The following is a 20,120-nucleotide window of genomic DNA, read 5'->3' as shown; positions in this document are numbered from 1 at the left end:
TCTCTCTGTAAACAGTTATATTTTATACATTTATGTTTGATGTTTTTTTTCTGTTTGAGCATCTTAATTTTATTTCAAATAAATTTTTGTAATGACTAATGTGTAAAGCGTCCTTAAGTTTACACCGCTGCTCTGCTCTCCACAGTGAATAGAGACGCTCTCTTCAAACACTAGATCGACAGCTGCCATCTTGCAAACATACCATCTGGCACTACTTCCTCCCACATTTCCGCTTCACACGTGTGAAAATTGCACATTTTAAAGCGCGACTAGTTTGCTTTGGACCCGCTTCGAGGTGCGAATGTGCACGCGACCAGCTAGGGGCGTCTGGCGCTTTTTGGTCACGTCTATTGCGTTCGGTGTGAACGCACCGTTAAAACATTATGAACTGTCTTGCTGTAGAGAAAGTGGAGTCTTTCATCCTTAACCCTGGAGAACCCATGGGGTCAAATTTGACCCCATGGTTTCCCTAGAAAACCAATGGGGTCGGCTCTGACCCCATGGGTTCTCCAGGGTTAAAATGCTACCAACATTTCTGATGAAAGACCTAAAAAATATAGTCTTGGATTTGAAATGATGACAAAATCCTCATCCGATACAGACAGATACATGCATACAATAAACAAGTTTGAGGTCAGATTAAAAAGTCATTGTTTTAAATAATCACTCTTGTATTCAAAGGTCACATGGTCATGTTACTTTTAAACATTCATATTTCTTTACATTACTGATTAATTAATAAGTTCCCCTACAAATCAAAGCAGGGAACACTCTTACATCACACTGACTGGAAAAACCTGTCTTTTATTTTTACCTCTAAAGTTTTATCCACTTTTGCCCTCTCACTAAATATTGAAATAGTGCTAAAAATACATGCCAGAGTGTCATAGTTCTGTTGGACTTACCAGTCTTTAGAAATTACATAAAGTTAAATTATGTTTACAATCAAAATCATGGAGATACATAGACGATTTCAAAGAGTTAACTAATACTGTGAAAGTGGACACTGGCGAGGACAGGTGGTGCTTTAAGTAGGGTAAAGCTGGAAAAAGGAGATTGTCTTTTTCCACATCTTGAAGTCCAGGCTGCTAAAGAATCTGCTCCTCTTTGTTTTGCATGATATAAAATGAATACTGCTTTATGTCTGAGATGACATCTTATCCAGTACACTGGATTCATTTAGATGTGGAAAGACATGTCATTGTCAGCTCATTAATTAACTAATAACAAAGATATAAATAAAATATACAGACCATTAAAATAAAGGTTAGATTTGATTTTACAGGCTTGAAAATCTACATAAATATATCCTCTTAAGACAAATATCTAGTGGTGGTTTCTTATTTACAATAGGTGCTCCAGTTTTATGGTCCTGAGTCTTGAGGATCATGACCACCAGGTAGGAACCTTTGTTACAGATCATAGCAAATGACTAGGCAAGGGAGTGATTTGAAACACAGCAAGCTGTTGTCTGTTTAATTAATCAAATGTGGTAGCATGTACATTTCTACACACCATGTTCACTCCTGAAATTATCAGGATGGTCTACATCTGTCGTTCAAATCAGATGTACAGCTACAAATGCCATCTTTGCTACTCTGCTGAGGGTGCACCTGCAGCCGTCCCTGGATCATCTTCTGTAATTTCAATTATCATCTGTTTGTATTTACTCTTGAAAAATCCAGCCTAGAAGTGAATGAAAAAACACATAAAATACAGCAATCATATATTAGAGTTTCAATAAAAATGTAACCAAGCTACATGAGAAAAAAACTTGTAAACTTTTAATTGAAAAAATATAAAAAGAGTCTTTCACCTTATACAGGCTAGCGGTGAGTAAAGCTAGAAAAGCCAACCCTCCCAGGGATCCTCCAATGATCGCTTTGGTGAAATTCAGCTTAGGATACACTTCTACTTCTGCCTCAATCTGACAGATGAAGTGACAGAATGTGAATAAAATTAAAGCTCTTAATACGCCAAACAAAAGAAAATATTGTATAATCACCTTGTGAACAGGAGGATTGTTGTCAGACGCTGCTGAAAAGTAGATGTACTGGTTTTTGTCATACTCCAGACTGGCAGTGCTGGTCAAGAGGAATTTGGCAGACTGAAGCCCAATCTAAGGAAAAAAATACATCACGAGTTGACCCTAAATTAGATATTGTTTGATTTAACAGGAAAATGGTTATATATCTAAACATTTAGCAAACAATCCAAAACACTTTAATTTAACATAAACTCATCATCCATTATCCATTACCTGCTCTATCCATCCTGAACTGAGGTTGGCAGAGATTTCATACGTCCTACTCTCCCGTATTCCCATGAAAGTGTTGCACTTAAACACTCTGCACTTGGCTACAGAGCAGTCCTGAGAATGATTTAAACAAGACTGAATCCAACAAAAACTGTGATAGCTGAATTTGAGATAGGTGAGGTGACTGTTAAAATCTAAAAGAGGTTGAATTTCAAAAGCTCAAGTGCAGAGGTATGCTTACCACCACCTTATTTTTTCTGATCTGAGAAACAAAAGTTTTGACAGGTGGTTCTTCGTCAATTCCTCTCTGACAGTCTGCAATCTGAAATACATTTAATTCAGGTATGCTTGGTTTTGTCCTAATTATACCACATCCATTCATCCATACATAACATTAAGCCATTTTTTAGAAATGATGGGTGACTCAAGACTTTTGCACAATACCTGTAGACTGATCAAATTCACCCAAATGTCTTTTTTGCCAAGCTTCATTGGAACCCTGATCACCACAGTGAAATTAAGTGCTCTGATATCATTTGTAATCTGATAAAGAAAAAGACAACCAAGCAATACAATTAGATTTAGATTATACAGAACATATAAATACACATATATAGATTTATACAGAACTTATATTTTGACCTTAATTGATTGCTGGACTGGTTTCTGCAAATCACTCCTCCCAAATGTGAAATTGTTGTAGCTGAGTGAGCTAAACAGACATATTTAAAAAATTAAATAAATACCATGTAATACAACATTTGTTAATTTCTAAACAATGCTTTTTATTTCAAGTGGAAGAACCCATACCTTTCAAATGTCATAAAAATGCTATATCTCACATCAATCGATTTATTTTTATAGAGTTCATTTGTAGTGGCATGCTCCTGATTTCCACTGAAATGAAGAAGTGAAATGATTCATATTTTATCTGTGGGACTATACAAAAACATACCAAAGGAACAGTACCTGGTGGCATTTGCAGTGACAAAGAGCTTCCTCTCAAGTTGACTGTTGGTGTCAATCCCATAGGAGACAATGAAGGAAGCCTTAATTGAATGGAGGAGACATATCAAATTGCGTCATCTCTTTTTGCTGTAAACAAAACTATAAAGAAGTGAGAGAAAGATATTCTAAATGGTAACTGGTAAATAAGAAGATATTCTAAGCAAAAACACCTTAGTTTTGCTCTTGAAAATTGGTTTGTGGATAGTGCAGTCTGTCCTTCCTCGTGATAAACCATCTTCACTGTCCAAAGAGTTGCACCCAATTCTTCCCTTTATTATAAAAATAAAATGACTGCTGGATGTATTGGAGGAGCAGCAGATCAGTGATGAACTTATACAGACTTGATCCTGATGCCTTACCTGCTGAATGGTGAACTTCCTGTAGGAGAGTCCAGCTGGGTATGTGAGAATAACACGGCTGTTGTAGGAGTTTTCTCCTCTGTTCTCCACTGTGACTGTGACATTCAAAAGCTCATCAATGCTCACTTTAACCTCTGAGGATCTGTCAGAGTATTAAGGAGGATGAGAATAAAGGAAAAGGAATACAAGCACAAGCAAAACAAAGCTCTATACATGAGCCTCACCTGGTGAACGTAAAATCCACTTTAAGGTTATCAACACATTTGTTGTCAGTGCCACAGTTGATGTCAAACCCTAACTGTGGAAAAGAGCATTTTGGAAAACATATTTAAATGATGAATGACTTATTCCAATTAGCACATTGTATAGGGAAATCCAACAACCAATTTTTTCAATCTACCATCTCGTGGAGGTTTTTTGCAGGGAAGAAAACAATTTCTGATAATATTCTTGATCCACTTCTGGACAACTTTGATCTCAGACACAAGCTATCATTCTAAGTTAAGAATTGTGTATTTTGAGCTCTTTTTTTAATTGCTTTTTGTTACTACTGCATTAGTCTTTGACTGGTAGTACAATTAGCCATACATTAATATACAATAATAATTTTCTTTCTGGTGGCAGAAGAGAAAGAAAATGATTACTTAAACATTAAAACCTTTTACTGTGCTCCATGGTGGACATAGAGAGCTGGAAATACAACAGCTGATCACTTATTCTTGTTATAATTCTTTGAAGTCTGCTTAAATCCAGCTAATCTTGGGATGTTGGACTAAGAAGACAAATGGTTCAAGAGAGTAGTAAAGGATGCGCTCTACATCCACTGTGGAAAAACTCTCATTGAGTAGAGTTGGTCGCTTTTCAGTCTCGAGATCCCTTAGCTCAGCAGTCCTGGTCTGTTTGTCATTTGGTACCAGGCCACGAGAGTTGAGGTGCGGGTGTGAAATTTATGGTTTTCAGGGTTTTTATCGGTTTTTAGGTTTTTTTTTTTTTTTTTTAAATTTATCATTAACTCCATTTCCCTGGGTGTTTTCCCATGTGTTATGAATAAATCTTCTTTTTTTTGGTACCGGCACCAGTTTTACTTTGTTCTTTTCATCTGCGACACCTTAAAGGCCGGTCCGTGAAAATATTGTCACACATTAACTGGTCCGTGGCGCAAGAAAGGTTGGGGACCGCTGCTTTAGCTCACATGATAGCTGGTGGGCTAGTGACTCTTACAGGAATAACACCTTGACCCACTCTTTGTTTCAAACTTTGTTTCACTTTTAAGGCCATTATAGAGGGAGCGCATTATAAAAAAGGAATGTGTTTTTTGCAGAATATTTGTATTCAAAAAACAACTGTTAGTTAGATCTTTGTATTTATGCCCAAGAAATTGAGCTTGATTTAAAATAAAATAAAAGCTGCAAATTTGTCCAACAAAAGGTCGCCGTGAACATCTACATTAAGAATAAGTGATTTCGAAAAATGTTTTAATGCACAAAATGTTTGCATGGATTTTACATGTTCAGTTTGTAAAGGCCTTTAGTCTTTGTTTTCTCCATCAGATGCTGTAAATCCTTTTGGATGACAGAAATTTTTTCTGGAACTAAAAAGACGTTCAGTGGCCTTACACACAACCAAACATCAAATTGACCTGGATCACTTAGAACTGACACTTTAACTGAGTTTAATGGTCAATTTCATGTCAATAATTAAATTAATTCATGCAATTAATTAATACAAGGGAAAGACTAAAGTTGTTTTCTTGGCCCAATTGTTTGTTAATACACTGTGTTTAAATATTACTTACAGGATAAATGGTTGTTGTTTGAGCCTGTGAGGAAAGACTTGGTCTGGGATTTCTGTTGATGGACAAACCATTAAACGTGAATTTGAGCTCATTAGAAAGCGCACTAAGAGCATCTTCTGGACAGGCCTGCAAAAAAAGAGCAATTGGGTTTGGATTCAGTGTTGTAGGACTCTCTGAACTGAACTTTGATTGTTTGCATTGTTTTTTTTGTTTGTTTGTTGTTTTTCCTGATATTTTTATATTTTTACCTCAATAAGTAACTTTAGAGTTGAACACTGTTGTCTTCTTAAGACCACAATTACTGATCCAGATCGTTCTTGTTGTTTCCCACTGACATAAGCTCGGTTGTTTGGAGGTTTACGTGTGGCATCCAGTGTTATAGTATAATTAATCACTGCTTGAGCTGGAATAAAACACAGTTTGGATTCAATGCTACAAATGATGGGCAGTTGCTTTGTTGTTGAATGACGTAGAGTAGAATGATGAACCTGTGTTGACTGCAGACACTCTGCTCATGGTGAAGCAGATTGTAGCTGTGTTCTCCAATGGTTTTGAACAGCCTTCATTCTGAGTAGGGATTTGGTTTGGGTTGAATGACACCTCAGCTTTCACCATTACTATGGGTCTTGATCTGGAAATGAACATCACAGGAAAATACCACACTTCGTTTTTTTACAAACCACTACTGCTTAAAAGTTTTTGATCATGCAAAATCATTTTTGAAAGTAAAGATAATTTGTTTTTATCTAATAGTTTATATCAACGTGTCTAGAAATGGCATAAATTATTGTAATAATTAAAACAATTATTTATGGAATTCATTCTAAAGTTTTAACCAGTGGGGCATTCATTTTTTTTATTTAACAGAAATAGTTAATAGAATTAAACATGGACAGTAATAATGAATGATTGGACTGTCTTGGACTTACCTCAATAAAACAACTTTGCCTTTTGAGCCCACCGCTAAGTCAGGCAGTCCGTCAAAACTGTGGTCAAAAGACGACTGACTGATTGACAGGCCAAAGAACTTCAGTCCTGACTGGACCTCAGAGCCAGTAATTCTCTGTGTACATGAAAAAATTCGATATTCAAACTGCAGAAAATGACTTTACATTACAGATTAGTTTAGTCATCCTCGTGAGTTCTTTGATCCTGTGTACCTGTGAGTAAGTAGGACTGATTCTTCCTCCTCCTTCGCCATTAAATATGTAGATGCTGCCTTCACCATCCTTCTCCAAAGGTGCTCCAACTGCCAAATCCCTGAATCCATCTGAGTTTAGATCAGGCAGTACAGCAAGAGAAGAGCCGAACCTTCCTTTCACAGCTGCATGTCCTCTTAGTACTAATGGATCATCAAAATTACACTCCACAAACTAAAATGAGGAGAGTGAATATTTTATGAACATTAAGAAAGTTGACAAATAAACCTATTAATTTAACTGCAGTAGATAAAACCGTGATTTACCAAACCAGTTAGTCTGCAAACATAAACTCTTCCCTCTCTATCAGGCTCCATGTACATTGGGGCTGATATGAAGATTAGCTCAGTGATGTCATCATTATTTATGTCCATGGTACACACCTCTGCCCCGAAATATTCACCAGTCTGATACTGTGTAAGGAACAAATTATTAAATGAAAACAATCAGATAAATGAAAATAGTACAGTTTCGTTTATATATAGTCTAAATATATTTTACATTGTCATTCAGGTCTATCACTTTATACTGTACATACGTACCTGCCATGGAAAGGGCTCAATCTTTTGATTTCTAAAGCTATCTCTGTTAACAGCAAACACAACTCCTCTGTGTTTATATCTTGGAGCACCAACAACTGTCACTGAGCCACTCCAGGATTTAGCAATTGCCATGGAGTAACCTAGAATTTAATAGTCAAGCAGTCTTCAGTTAAAATAGTAAAAAATAGTCAAATATAGTCATACAGAGAATTTATAAATATTTTCATTAACATTTAAGGTGCATGGAAGATGTTTTTCTTGAAATGCTGTCATTTGTGGTATTTTATATTTTATGTGACATAAAGCACAATCAAAAACAACATGACTAACATTAAACACCTAATTAAAGCATACTCTTCCTCAGCCTTTGGAATCCTTACTCATCCTTTATATGTTGTCTATTTTCCAAACTGATTGGGGGAAAGAATTACAGTACAGCTATGTATATACTACATGATCACATGTTTATGTGTTAGTTGTCAGAGTAATATTCTTACCAAGATAACTGTCAGGCTCCAAAGACACGTCCTCATATGTTTTCAGCTTCTGGCCTCCTGTTGTGTATTGCACGTAGCCTCCCTTCCACAGGTTTGCACCAACAATAGACATCTGAATTCCCTACAGTGCAGACAGAAATGTACAGAAAAATAAACGTGTGAATGTTTTATACAGTGCATTTAAATTTGGAGTGTTGTTTGGTTTTCCTTTCTTTTTATCACTTGACTGTCTGAGTTTAAAGTGTTTTTAATTACCTCAGGCACATAAACTGCACTGAATCCCTCTTGAGACATTTCCATTTTCAGTGACTCTCCACTGGTTTGTGATCCTGTAACATGAAAATAATAAAAAAAAGAACTTAAAGGACAGACTGTGTAATTTCAATTTGTTCACGACCTGAAGGACTGATTCTAGATAATCACTTTATTAAAAATATGTCATTTATGTATTGCTTAACACACTAATGTAAAGAGATAAAAAAGGTGAACATCTCTCAGGCCTTTACTGCAGGTGGCTTCAGTTGCTTTAATTTTTATAGCTTGAATGTTTACAGAAATTTTAACAAAGTTGTAACATTTTTTAATGTTTGTACCTTCGATAGAGAAAATTTTGTCCTGTAAATTCTGTCTTATTATTTCAAGGGCGTTGAAGTCCCTAACTTGAAATACGTGTTTGTCTGACAGAGACGATGCAATGGTTTTCAGTTCCTGTTCTGCAGCAAGTTTATTAAATGCGTTCCCCACCTAGAAACACACACACAGCTTTTACTTTACTAGCACCCACACAGTCCTCCTCATGAAGAATGGTGCCTCATTTCATTAGTGTCAGAAAATTTGGTTAACTTTACAGGGTCATTGAAAGGATTAACCTTTTGAAGAAACTGGTACAGTGTAAAACTGAGCAGGTACTTACCCCAATAGCAAATCGAACAATCTTTTTACTCTCAGCCAGCATTGCTACATATGGTAAGCGATGTGAGTCATGAGATTCTCCATCAGTAATAACTATCAGCACCTTCTTTGCATTTGATCTGGATCCTCTTTGTGGTGTAAAAACGTTTTGGCTGTTGAATGAAGAAAATAGAGTTTCAGTTCATCTTTCTTTACAGCACATCTTTTAGATGTTTTAGATGTTGAAGAGAACTGCTTACATAAAAATCATGATGCCTTCTTTTACAGTATTTTAATATAACAACGAATTATGATTTAAAAAACAAACAAAAAAAAAACAAAGCTCTACAAGTTATGTCTAACCTCTGACTTCATTAACTGTGAAAGATGTGTAACATCATGGCAGCACTTACACAACATGTTCGATGGCCTCAGCTGTGTAAGTTGCTTGGTCTAGTTGTTTTATTCCATCAATGTTAGATTCCCATGATCCAGATGAGAAAAAATTATCAAAATAGTAATGGACCTTTGATGAAGTAGAGAACTGGGAAACAGAAAACTTGAAAAGAAAAAAGTATGGAAAATCAATCATTCCATCAATTATGGAAATAAAGAAATATTTAATATTTAATGTCTTTTCCTCACCTTTGTATCACTTGAGAGAAAAGACCGAACCAGATTTTTCACAAAGGTCTTCATTGTTTGAAAATCTTCGCTATGTACACTCCCTGAACCATCCAACAGAAAGGCAATGTCTGCTTGTAGCGGGCATTCTGCCAAAAAGATGGGTACGAAATGTAGTGTTGAGCAACTTTAAGTGGCCTTTCTTTGTTAGGAAGATTCACACTTTGGTCCCATTTGCCATTTGAATCTTTGGTGCACGCTTATTTGTGACTTGGGATGTTTACATAACTGGGAGTCAACTGCCTTCATAAATTATGATTGTGTTGTAATATGATTTCTGAAACTCTTAAATCTTACCCAAGCTAAAATCCTAATAATTAAAAATAATTAAAAAGTCCAAAATTACTACTTAAAGCAATGAAAACTAATCTCAACCTATTAAAGTGACTCTGGGGGGTAAAATGAAACTGAATTGAAAATTCAAAAAATAATAAAACTAATTTTAAAAAAATATTTAGCACAATAACTGTAATAAATGAGCTTCAGACTGTTTAAAATGTATTAGGTTATTGGGTCACAGCGATTAATTGTGTGAATGTGCAGTGACATAAGTATAGATTCTATTATTATTATGAGTTTATTTTCACAAACTTAGTATCCTGTTACCTTTGAGAGAAGGTGGTATGGGACGCTCAAATCTATTGGAACGGTTTATTTGAAAGCACACTCCCCTGTACATGGTGATACTTTTGCAGTCCTTTGGAATAGTTGGACCACATGCCTCAAAAGAGAAAAGATCAAATTATGATGAATCAAGCATGCTGATTATTCTTCCATTCCAGTGTGACACGCCTGCAGTTCACCAACTCACCACAGCATTTTGGGTTCCAGGATCACTTTTCATTGTCAAACCAAGAGACATGTTGTTAGCAAAATCTGGCTCTGTATTTAAAGCATTGAGTATATATTAAAACACTCATAAAACAAATGTTGGGGTCACTAGAAAATACATTTTATTTAAACGACTGCCACTTTTCGTACCACATTACAAAGGAAAAGAATGCAAAATACACTAATCTAAGTTCACTATTACTGTGTCTGAAAATCAACAAAAAATAAATAACTTTTAGCAAGAATTAATTAAACAAACAATTACATTCAATTAAGTGTTTTGTTATATCATGAAATGGCAAATGTTTAAGCTTAACAATGCATTACAAACTCGCACATTTCAGTTTTTTTCTCTAGAAATCCACCTTATCTGCAAATTAATCTAATTAATGTCATATTCCAAGATCTCAATACTTGAAAGATACTGTCAGAGTTTCAGGATATTGTGTTAAGACATCAAGAAACTACCTACCTCGAAATTGCATATTTAGGCAGTTTTCACCAGAGATGGTACACCTGTATATTTTCCCCTTTCTGTTTTGTGAATACTGTTCAAGTGGGGCACTGACAAGCAAACTAAGGAGAGAAATCCAGACATTAGATAACATTTTGGTGAGTAAAGTGCAGTGAAAAACCTCCAGTTGTTTTATTACATGATTCAATATTTCTTTGAAAAAAAAAAGCATTAGTTGTGAATGTTATAAGCAGGCAATTGTAAACCCATATTAAACATATCTATGCTCTGGCTTACTCTGATTGTCTTTGAACCACCTGGTAGCCAAAACCAGCAGCAGAGTTCCTCAGGGTCTTCCAAGCCACAGGATCAATATTGAAACTAAGTGCAGCATTTAACACTGATAATTAAAGAAAGAAAAACATTATTGAAGCTTATTATGGAATGATAATGTGATTTATTTTAACAGCTCAGCCTTCTGTGTTTCTTTAATTACTAAATTAATTACAGGGGGATCACACTCCTCAGCCTCCCTGGGAAAGTCTATGCCAGGGTGCTGGAAGGAGAGCCCGTCTGTTAGTTGTACCTTGAATACAGGAGGAACAATGCGGTTTTTGTCCTGGTCACGGAACACTGGACCAGCTCTTTATCCCCTCGAGGATACTTGAGGGCGCATGTGAGTTTGCTCGACCAGTCTACATGTGTTTTGTGGACTTGGAGAAGGCATTCGACCATGCCCCTCGGGGTGTCCTGTGGGAGGTGCTGCGGGAGTATGAGATGTGTGGCCCATTGCTATGGGCCATTCGATCCCTATACAGCCGTTACAAGAGCTTGGTTTGCATAGCCGGCAATAGGTTGGACTCATTGCCGGTGGGTGATCGGCTCCGCCAGGGCTGCCCTTTGTCACCAATTCTGTTAATAACTTTTAGAAACAGGATTTCTAGGTGCAGCCAAATGGCGGAGGGCTTTCACTTTGGTGGCCTCAGAATCTCATCTCTGCTTTTTGCGGGTGATGTGGTTCTGTTGGTTTCATCGGGTGATGGCCTCCAGCTCACACTGGAACAGTTTGCAGCCGAGTGTGAAGCAGCGGGAATGAGGATCAGCACCTCCAAATCTGAGGCCATGGTTCTCGGACGGAAAAGGGTGGAGTGCCCACTCCGGGTTAGAGATAAGTTCCTGCCCCATGTGGAGGAGTTTAAGTATCTCGGGGTCTTGTTCACGAGTGATGGGAGAAGGGAGCCGGAGATCGACAGATTGATTGGTGCTGAAACTGCAGTCATTTGGACGCTGTACCAGTCTGTCGTGGTGAAGCGAGAGCTGAGCGTAAAAGCGAAGCTCCCAATTTACCGGTCAAACTACACCCCTGCCCTCACCTGTGGTCACGAGCTGTGGGTAGTGACCGAAAGAATGAGATCGGATACAAGCAGCTGAAATGAGCTTCCTCCGAAGGGTGGCTGGCCTCTCCCTTAGAGAAGTTCAGCCATCCGGGAGGGGCTCAGAGTAGAGTCGCTGCTCCTCCACATCAAAAGGAGCCAGTTGAGGTGGTTTGGGCATCTGACAAGGATGCCTCCTGGGTGAGGTGTCCCAGGCATGTTCCACCATGAGGAGGCCCCGGGGCAGACCTAGGACACGCTGGAGAGATTATATCTCTCGGCTGGCCTTGGAACGCCTTGGTGTTTCCCCGGACAAGCTAGAGGAGGTGGCTGGGGAGAGGGAGGTCTGGGCTTCTCTGCTTAGGCTCCTGCCCCCGCGAGCCGGCCCCGGATAAGTGGAAGAAGATTGATGGATGGAATTACACTTAAGTCAAACAAGTTCAAGTAACTTCTCAGAGCAGTTATTTAGTTAAAAAAAAAACACATTTTAATATTTCCATTTGGAATCAGTTTTGTGTCTTTAGTTGTATTTTACTTCATCAGTCCAAGTGTAAATGCTAAAACTTATTGATATTGATATTGTAATTCTTTCTAAAGCTCAAACTAATTATTAGGTATTTAAACAGTATGATGCACATACATACGTACACAGTATGAAAACTGATCATTATAATAGTGTATACATTTGCCCTTTTACAGTACTGAAAAAAAGGAACTGAATGGACAATCACACCATTGTGCACATACATCCTGTCCTCCTCAACTATGTCAGATTCATTAGTTTATATCACACACACATACACACACGCTTAACACAGAAAATGTCTGAGGTTTGTATTACAACTCTACAAATCCAAAATTTAAATTAAAATCAGCAAATTGTGATTTTTTGGGATATTCAAACAATACAGAGTAGCAAATACTTTGTCACATGATTAGGATACAGGAAAAATCAAAAAGGACTGTCATTTCGGTTACCACCAAATAAAATTACACTTTTTTGGGCATGACCTGACACATCTTTCTCTAAATAATCATATAATATGGTGCTAACTTTGCATTGTTCCTGGCTTCTTGCATCTTACATTGTTCAACAGTGACACATTTACAGTGAGAAATATAAATGTAATAAAAAAAATATTGCTCATCATTATAACATGCTGTCAACCTTTTGTCAGGACAGCCTTACTGTGGTCATTATGGTTTCAAACACACATTTCTGCAGGTAGCTTTGTTCACAGAGGATGAAATTCAAATAAGAAATAAGTAAATTGCCACTAGCAAAGTATGTCTAGAAGATATACAGTGGGGCAAAAAAGTATTTAGTCAGCCACCGATTGTGCAAGTTCCCCCACTTAAAATGATGACAGAGGTCAGTAATTTGCACCAGAGGTACACTTCAACTGTGAGAGACAGAATGTGAAAAAAAAATCCATGAATTCACATGGTAGGATTTGTAAAGAATTTATTCGTAAATCAGGGTGGAAAATAAGTATTTGGTCACCTCAAACAAGGAAAATCCCTGGCTCTCACAGACCTGTAACGTCTTCTGTAAGAAGCTTTTCTGTCCCCCACTCGTTACCTGTATGAATGGCACCTGTTTGACCTCATCATCTGTATAAAAGACACCTGTCAACAGCCTCAACCAGTCAGACTCCAAACTCCGCCATGGCCAAGACCAAAGAGCTTTCGAAGGACACCAGGAAAAGAATTGTAGACCTGCACCAGACTGGGAAGAGTGAATCTACAATAGGCAAGCAGCTTGGTGTGAAAAAATCAACTGTGGGAGCAATCATCAGAAAATGGAAGACATACAAGACCACTGATAATCTCCCTCGATCTGGGGCTCCACGCAAGATCTCATCCCGTGGGGTCAAAATGATCATGAGAACGGTGAGCAAAGATCCCAGAACCACACGGGGGGACCTGGTGAATGACCTGCAGAGAGCTGGGACCAAAGTAACAAAGGTCACCATCAGTAACACACTACAACGGCAGGGAATCAAATCCCGCAGTGCCAGACGTGTTCCGCTGCTGAAGCCAGTGCATGTCCAGGCCCGTCTGAAGTTTGCCAGAGAGCACATGGATGATACAGCAGAGGATTGGGAGAATGTCATGTGGTCAGATGAAACCAAAGTAGAACTTTTTGGTATAAACTCAACTCGTCGTGTTTGGAGGAAGAAGAATACTGAGTTGCATCCCAAGAACACCATACCTACTGTGAAGCATGGGGGTGGAAACATCATGCTATGGGGCTGTTTTTCTGCCAAGGGGACAGGACGACTGATCCGTGTTAAGGACAGAATGAATGGGGCCAAGTATCGTGAGATTTTGAGCCAAAACCTCCTTCCATCAGTGAGAACTTTGAAGATGAAACGAGGCTGGGTCTTCCAACATGACAGTGATCCAAAACACACCGCCCGGGCAACAAAGGAGTGGCTCCGTAAGAAGCATTTGAAAGTCCTGGAGTGGCCTAGCCAGTCTCCAGACCTCAACCCCATAGAAAATCTGTGGCGGGAGTTGAAAGTCCGTGTTGCTCGGCAACAGCCCCAAAACATCACTGCTCTTGAGAAGATCTGCATGGAGGAATGGGCCAAAATACCAGCTACTGTGTGTGCAAACCTGGTAAAGCCCTATAGTAAACGTTTGACCTCTGTTATTGCCAACAAAGGTTATGTTACAAAGTATTGAGCTGTATTTTTGTTATTGACCAAATACTTATTTTCCACCCTGATTTACGAATAAATTCTTTACAAATCCTACCATGTGAATTCATGGATTTTTTTTTCACATTCTGTCTCTCACAGTTGAAGTGTACCTCTGGTGCAAATTACTGACCTCTGTCATCATTTTAAGTGGGGGAACTTGCACAATCGGTGGCTGACTAAATACTTTTTTGCCCCACTGTAGTTTCACTTCTAATTTTTATTACCAGTACTCCAAAAAATCTTTTTTGGGGTGAAAAATGTTGCCACAATTTTGAAAGATAAAATGAGAAGGCACAAACTTGCCTGACAAGAACAGTATAGCACTGATGATCCAGTCCATTGTGTTAGTCCCATGAAAAAAATAAACTTAAGTGTGATTTTTTTCTGTTTCAGTGTGACTACTCAAATGAGATGTTACTTCTTCTGAAAGTGCTGAAGGTTGAAACTAAAATGCACAATGCACAGAGTGAATGCTCAAACTTAAGACAGTCATTTAGAGGAACTCTAATGTAGGAGGAGTTATAATACTGATATCACTGTCTGTTATATTTGACACACAACACTTTGGTAAACTATTTAAAATTGATGTGACTGTTAAAGCACAATTAAAAACAGCATCACACATACTAAAAAGATTGAATAATCTATTAGTTTCTGGGCAACCAGATGAAATTATTGCAATCACAAGTAAAAACAGGAAGCAATCTGACAGTGTAAATGTTTTCAGGGGGCTTTTGCCCACTGGTAGGAAATTTGGCTGTGGGTGAGGAACCAGACAAAGAAGAAATCAGACGACTCTTGTCACAGAAACACTAAGGAAACAGGCCTGGGGAGGGTGCTTCAATGAAGATTACCTTGTGGCTGGGCCTTAGCCCATGGTGCCTGGCAGGCTGCAGTCCACAGAGCAGACAAAGTCTCGGCCTCCTATCCGGTGTTTAAGTCTGACGTCATTAGCTGTGCCTGGGCCCAAACTCCACTGCAGGTCCTTAAGTCACACGATCACTGTGGCATCACTGAGAGTTAAAAACTGTCCAAATCTTTTCATCTGTAATAAAATGATCACCGCTGCTGCTCTACCAGGTGTAACAATTCAGTTTAACATCCAGGCATCCATTAAAACCAAATTTATGAAATTTAATGGCGTTAGAAGTTATCAGGGAGTTAGCTTGCTAGTTTCCATATATAATATGGTATGGTATGGTATGGTATATAATATACCATGTTCTGAATTGGGGATTTCCAAAACAAATTAAGGCTTACAGCTCTGTTATCACTTCCAAAATAAATGAAGACAGGAAAGTAAACAGCAGTGACATTTGTAGGGTTACTGAAGGTTGGCTAGCTGGTATATAATGATGTGCTACATGATCGCTAGCGACACAGCTATGTTAGCATAATATAAACAGTGAAGCTGGAAGATGAATGCTAACTTTTTTCCACTCGATAAAAGTTAATGTGAGGGTTCCCAAACGTTAGGGACAAATGCTGTAAACGGACCAAACTTCAGTCAGGAGAGATAACCCATCCACAATACAAGGTTAGTCATTAATATACTGCTGCATGGGCTGAGCTGTAGTTACATTGTAAGGTTTTAAAAACTGAGCTTTAAAATGATTAGCAGTAATAAAAACTGACAGAGGCCAACAGTGATCACTGACTGTTTTTAGGGGCTTGTTGAGATTAAATAGAACAAGATACAAAGCATTAAAACATGTTAAATACAAAACAGCCTTATTAAATGCAGAGTAGTTTGGGCCTGATAGCAGGATTCATCACGTCATCGCTTAAAGACCGGATAGGTCCACTTCCTGCAATGTGTGTTGGAAAGACTAAAGCCAAAGGCCTTGGCAGACCAATCCCTGTATATCAAGGCTGGTGATTGGGACATCGACGTCATCTCTCTGGTAGGGAAGTACTTTGAGCTAGTCCAGGAGGTTTAGAGATACCAGCTAGATATAGTTGAGCTCATCTTAACGCGTGACTTTGGATCTGGAGCCAGTCTTCTGGAGAGGGCTTGAATTCTTTTTGAGTCTGGAGTTGCCCTTGATGAGAGGAGGTGGGCTGGGATGGCAATAATTGTATGCCTGCTGTCTGTTCTGTATGCTGGAGCTTGCATATGTTTATGAGAGGAATTTTTCCCTGAACCTTCAGGCCAGAGAACAGGTCCTTACTGTCCTGTGTACTTATGCCCCAAATGACAGTTCAGAGTACTCTTCTTGGTGTCACTCCGAGGGGTGTTTGAGGGAACTCTATCTTGTGACTCCGTCATTGTTGGAGTCAAATTGTTAAATGTCATTGTGTTACTTAAATTTGTAAGTCATAGTTCAAGCAGCAGGATCAATGACATTCCTTTGTCTCTGACCACCTCTCCAGCCAGTTTGTTGGTGGGGGAGGCTGAAGTGTTTTATTAGGCACATCTATCTAAAGATTCTGTTTGTTGCTTAGTAAACTTCCTGCATTTATTATCCTTTTGTGGGCAGGAGGTCAGACAAACGCACCCCCAAACACAAACACACATACTCACATACATACACACACACACACACACACACACACACACACACACACACACACACACACACACATTCTTGCACATGCATACACATGCCTTGTCTTTTGTAACCATTGGAGGGGTTTTACAATGGGAGGCGCTTGTGTGTACTGTAACTGTTTTCAATAAAAGGTGGCAAGCGGAGGCCTAAGGTGGGGTCAGTCTGTGGTTGGATTCAGAGTGCTTTTCTGAGACACTGAGGGGGCCTCCCTTGCTAGCAAGTAAAAGATGTTCGTCTTGTTTTTGTCGTTAACGAGAATACGTTTCTAAACCAGCGGGGCCTGTGGAAGCCCAGACCCAACAGTCATCCTTCTGGGAGACTTCAGTGCTTATGTGGGTAATGACAGTCAGACCCTGAGGAGTGTGATTGTGAGGCCTGCATGATTTGAACTCAAGTGTTCTGTTATTGGACTTCTGTGCAAATCACAGTCTATCCATAATGAACACCATGTTTGAACATATGGATGTCCATAAGAGCAAGTAGCACCAGAACACCCTAGGCTGCATGTCAATGATCGATTTTGCAATTGTATGATGGCGCCGCCATTGTGTGCAATAGGTCGGCAGCCTTAACATGAAATTTCCCCTTATGGGACTAATAAAGGTATCTATCTAATAAAAGGTATTTATCTTAATAGTACATTCTATATGTTGACATTGCACATCACACTTGTAAGAATCCCATTTATAAGGCTTTTTTTTTCAGTTTTTGACAGATCAATCATTAAGTTGACCTTCAAGACCTTGATGAATGTAAGCCAAATTTTAATGGATCATTGGCATGACCCAAATTTACATCCCTGCAAAGTTTTATTGGAATTAATTTAAAAACATTTGAGCTATTTTGTTTACAGACAGAATGACGTGTATGCATGAACATGCACACATATGCTACAAAAAACATAACCTTCTTGGCGCTATTTAAAATAGTCAATAGCCTATAAAACCTTTTGTCTAGCTTAAGTTCTTATATGCAGATGTGAAACAAAATTATTTGCTAAAATAGTGTTATACTCAGAAAAAACATTTTCACTTGAACTTTTCACTTCAAATTAAAAAAAGGAAAAAAAGGCTTATTGTATATATAGTGTCAATTTGTTTTCATACTAATGGATTGACATTGTCAAAAACATTTAACCTCATTATGGACAGAAAGTGAAACCTCTACGTAAAAAAGCAGAACAATCTAAAAATACAGTGTGCATTTCTGCTTTTCGCCTGACTTCCTGTGAAATGTCTCAACTGTCTGAGACATTTGTGCCAGTTTTGTAAAAGGGAGTCAGCATGAGTTGGTTAAACGGGCCTGTATTTAATATGCACCTACTTCATGTCTATGTGTGGCTGTTTATACAGTCAGGGAAAAATTATTATGTTTGGCCACTAACAAAGAAATGTTCAGTCTATAAGTTCAATAGTAGATTTATTTGAATAGTGAGAGACAGAACAAAAATTGAAAAAAAAAATCATTTTAAAAAGTTATTAATTAATTTTCATTTTCATGAGTGAAATACTTTTTCGATCCCTTATCAATCAGCAAGATATCTGGTGTCTTTTATACAGGTAATGAGCTGACATTGGAAGCCTTCTCAACTTGTTACCTGTATAAAAGACATCTGCCCATAGACACACTCAATCTATCTATATTCCAAACTTTGCACCATGGCCAAGACCAAAGAGCTTTCCAAGAATGTCCAGGACAAGATTGTGGACATACACAAGGCTGGAATGGGCTCCAAGACCATCGCGTTTAGCTGGGGGAAAAGGTGACAACAGTTGGCGTGATTATTCGCAAATAGATGAACCATGATATAACTGCCAATCTCCCTCAGTCTGGAGCACCATGCATAATCTCACCTCGTGGAGCTTCAATGATAATGAGAAAAGTGAGAACAGTGTGGAATGAGAACAGTGTGGAACACTGGCCTACATTACTCGGGAAGAATTTATCAATGATCTCAAAGCAGCTGTGACCATAGTCCCCCTGCTCAAGAACACACATGTAAGGGCTCATTTGAAGTTTGCCACTGAACATCTCTATGATTCAGAGGAGGACTGGGTGAAAGTGTTCTGGTCAGATGAGACCAAAATCGAGCTATTTGGCATTAACTCAACTCGCAGTGTTTGGAGGAGGAGGAATGCTGCCTGTGACTCCAAGAACACTGTCCTCACCATCAAACATGGAGGTGGAAACATTATGTTTTGGGGTGTTTTTTCTGCCAAGGGGACAGGACAACTGTACAGCATCAAAGGGAGGATGGATGGGGCCAAGTACCATCAAATCTTGGGTGAGAACATCTTTCCCTCAGCCAGGGAATTGAAAATGGGTTGGGTGGGTATTCCAGCATGATAGTGATCCAAAACACACAGCCAATGCAACAAAGGATTGACTCATATTATGGTCTTGAAATGGCCTAGTCAGTCTCCAGACCCTAATCCCATAGAAAATCTGTGGAGGGAGCTGAAGGTTTCAGTTGCTACTACAAAATACGTCTGACCTGTTATTACCAACAAAGGTTTGCCACCAAGTACTAAAGCACATTTTGCAGGAATCAAATACTTATTTCATTTATGAAAATGCAAATTAACTTCTAACTTGTTTGAAATGCATTTTCTGGATTTTTTTGGTTATTATTTTGTCTCACACTATTCAAATAAACCTACCATTGAAATTATAGACTGCTCACTTCTTTGTTAATGGGCAAACTTACAAAATCAGCTGGGGTTCAGATATTTTTTTTCCCCTGACTGTATGTAATCTTGAAAAACAGAAAAGTAGAGTAGATGTTCTGTAGAGATGCCTAATGCCCACACAGATATTGTCATTGCTAATTTACTTTCTCTTCCAGTTCAAGATTAAAAAAAACCCCATAGCATTCAATATTACTTTGAACATCTAAAAACACTTACTTCCTAAACCTTGCCTGGCTGGTAGATGACTAACCAGTCAACTCTGCTTATCTTATCTAAGCTG

General features: G+C 38.4%; 2 protein-coding genes across 2 annotated transcripts in view; one reads left to right on the top strand and one right to left on the bottom strand.

The window, feature by feature from the left end:
• Window positions 1–20,120, top strand: part of LOC146512797 (carbonic anhydrase 4-like) — a 191,056-nt gene that overhangs the window by 106,343 nt on the left and 64,593 nt on the right. The gene's annotated exons all lie outside the window — the stretch shown is intronic.
• Window positions 569–17,200, bottom strand: LOC146512801 (integrin alpha-M-like). Its single transcript, XM_085170794.1, has 30 exons — window positions 14,902–17,200; window positions 10,815–10,917; window positions 10,536–10,639; window positions 10,044–10,114; window positions 9,839–9,953; window positions 9,194–9,321; window positions 8,962–9,107; window positions 8,571–8,721; window positions 8,251–8,401; window positions 7,913–7,986; window positions 7,658–7,778; window positions 7,161–7,300; window positions 6,885–7,031; window positions 6,580–6,792; window positions 6,349–6,482; window positions 5,908–6,050; window positions 5,668–5,822; window positions 5,420–5,545; window positions 3,849–3,922; window positions 3,625–3,766; window positions 3,436–3,534; window positions 3,227–3,306; window positions 3,068–3,154; window positions 2,900–2,969; window positions 2,702–2,800; window positions 2,499–2,579; window positions 2,261–2,371; window positions 2,006–2,119; window positions 1,817–1,927; window positions 569–1,686 (listed from the first exon to the last, which is right to left on the bottom strand). The coding sequence occupies exons 1-30, from the start codon at window positions 14,936–14,938 to the stop codon at window positions 1,594–1,596; spliced, it is 3,420 nt and encodes a 1,139-aa protein (XP_085026920.1). The 5' UTR covers window positions 14,939–17,200; the 3' UTR covers window positions 569–1,593.

Source organism: Neolamprologus multifasciatus, chromosome 8 (genome assembly GCF_963576455.1).
Source record: "Neolamprologus multifasciatus chromosome 8, fNeoMul1.2, whole genome shotgun sequence".
In the NCBI taxonomy this organism is placed as follows: domain Eukaryota; kingdom Metazoa; phylum Chordata; class Actinopteri; order Cichliformes; family Cichlidae; genus Neolamprologus; species Neolamprologus multifasciatus.
This window is presented reverse-complemented; position numbering and strand designations above follow the sequence as displayed.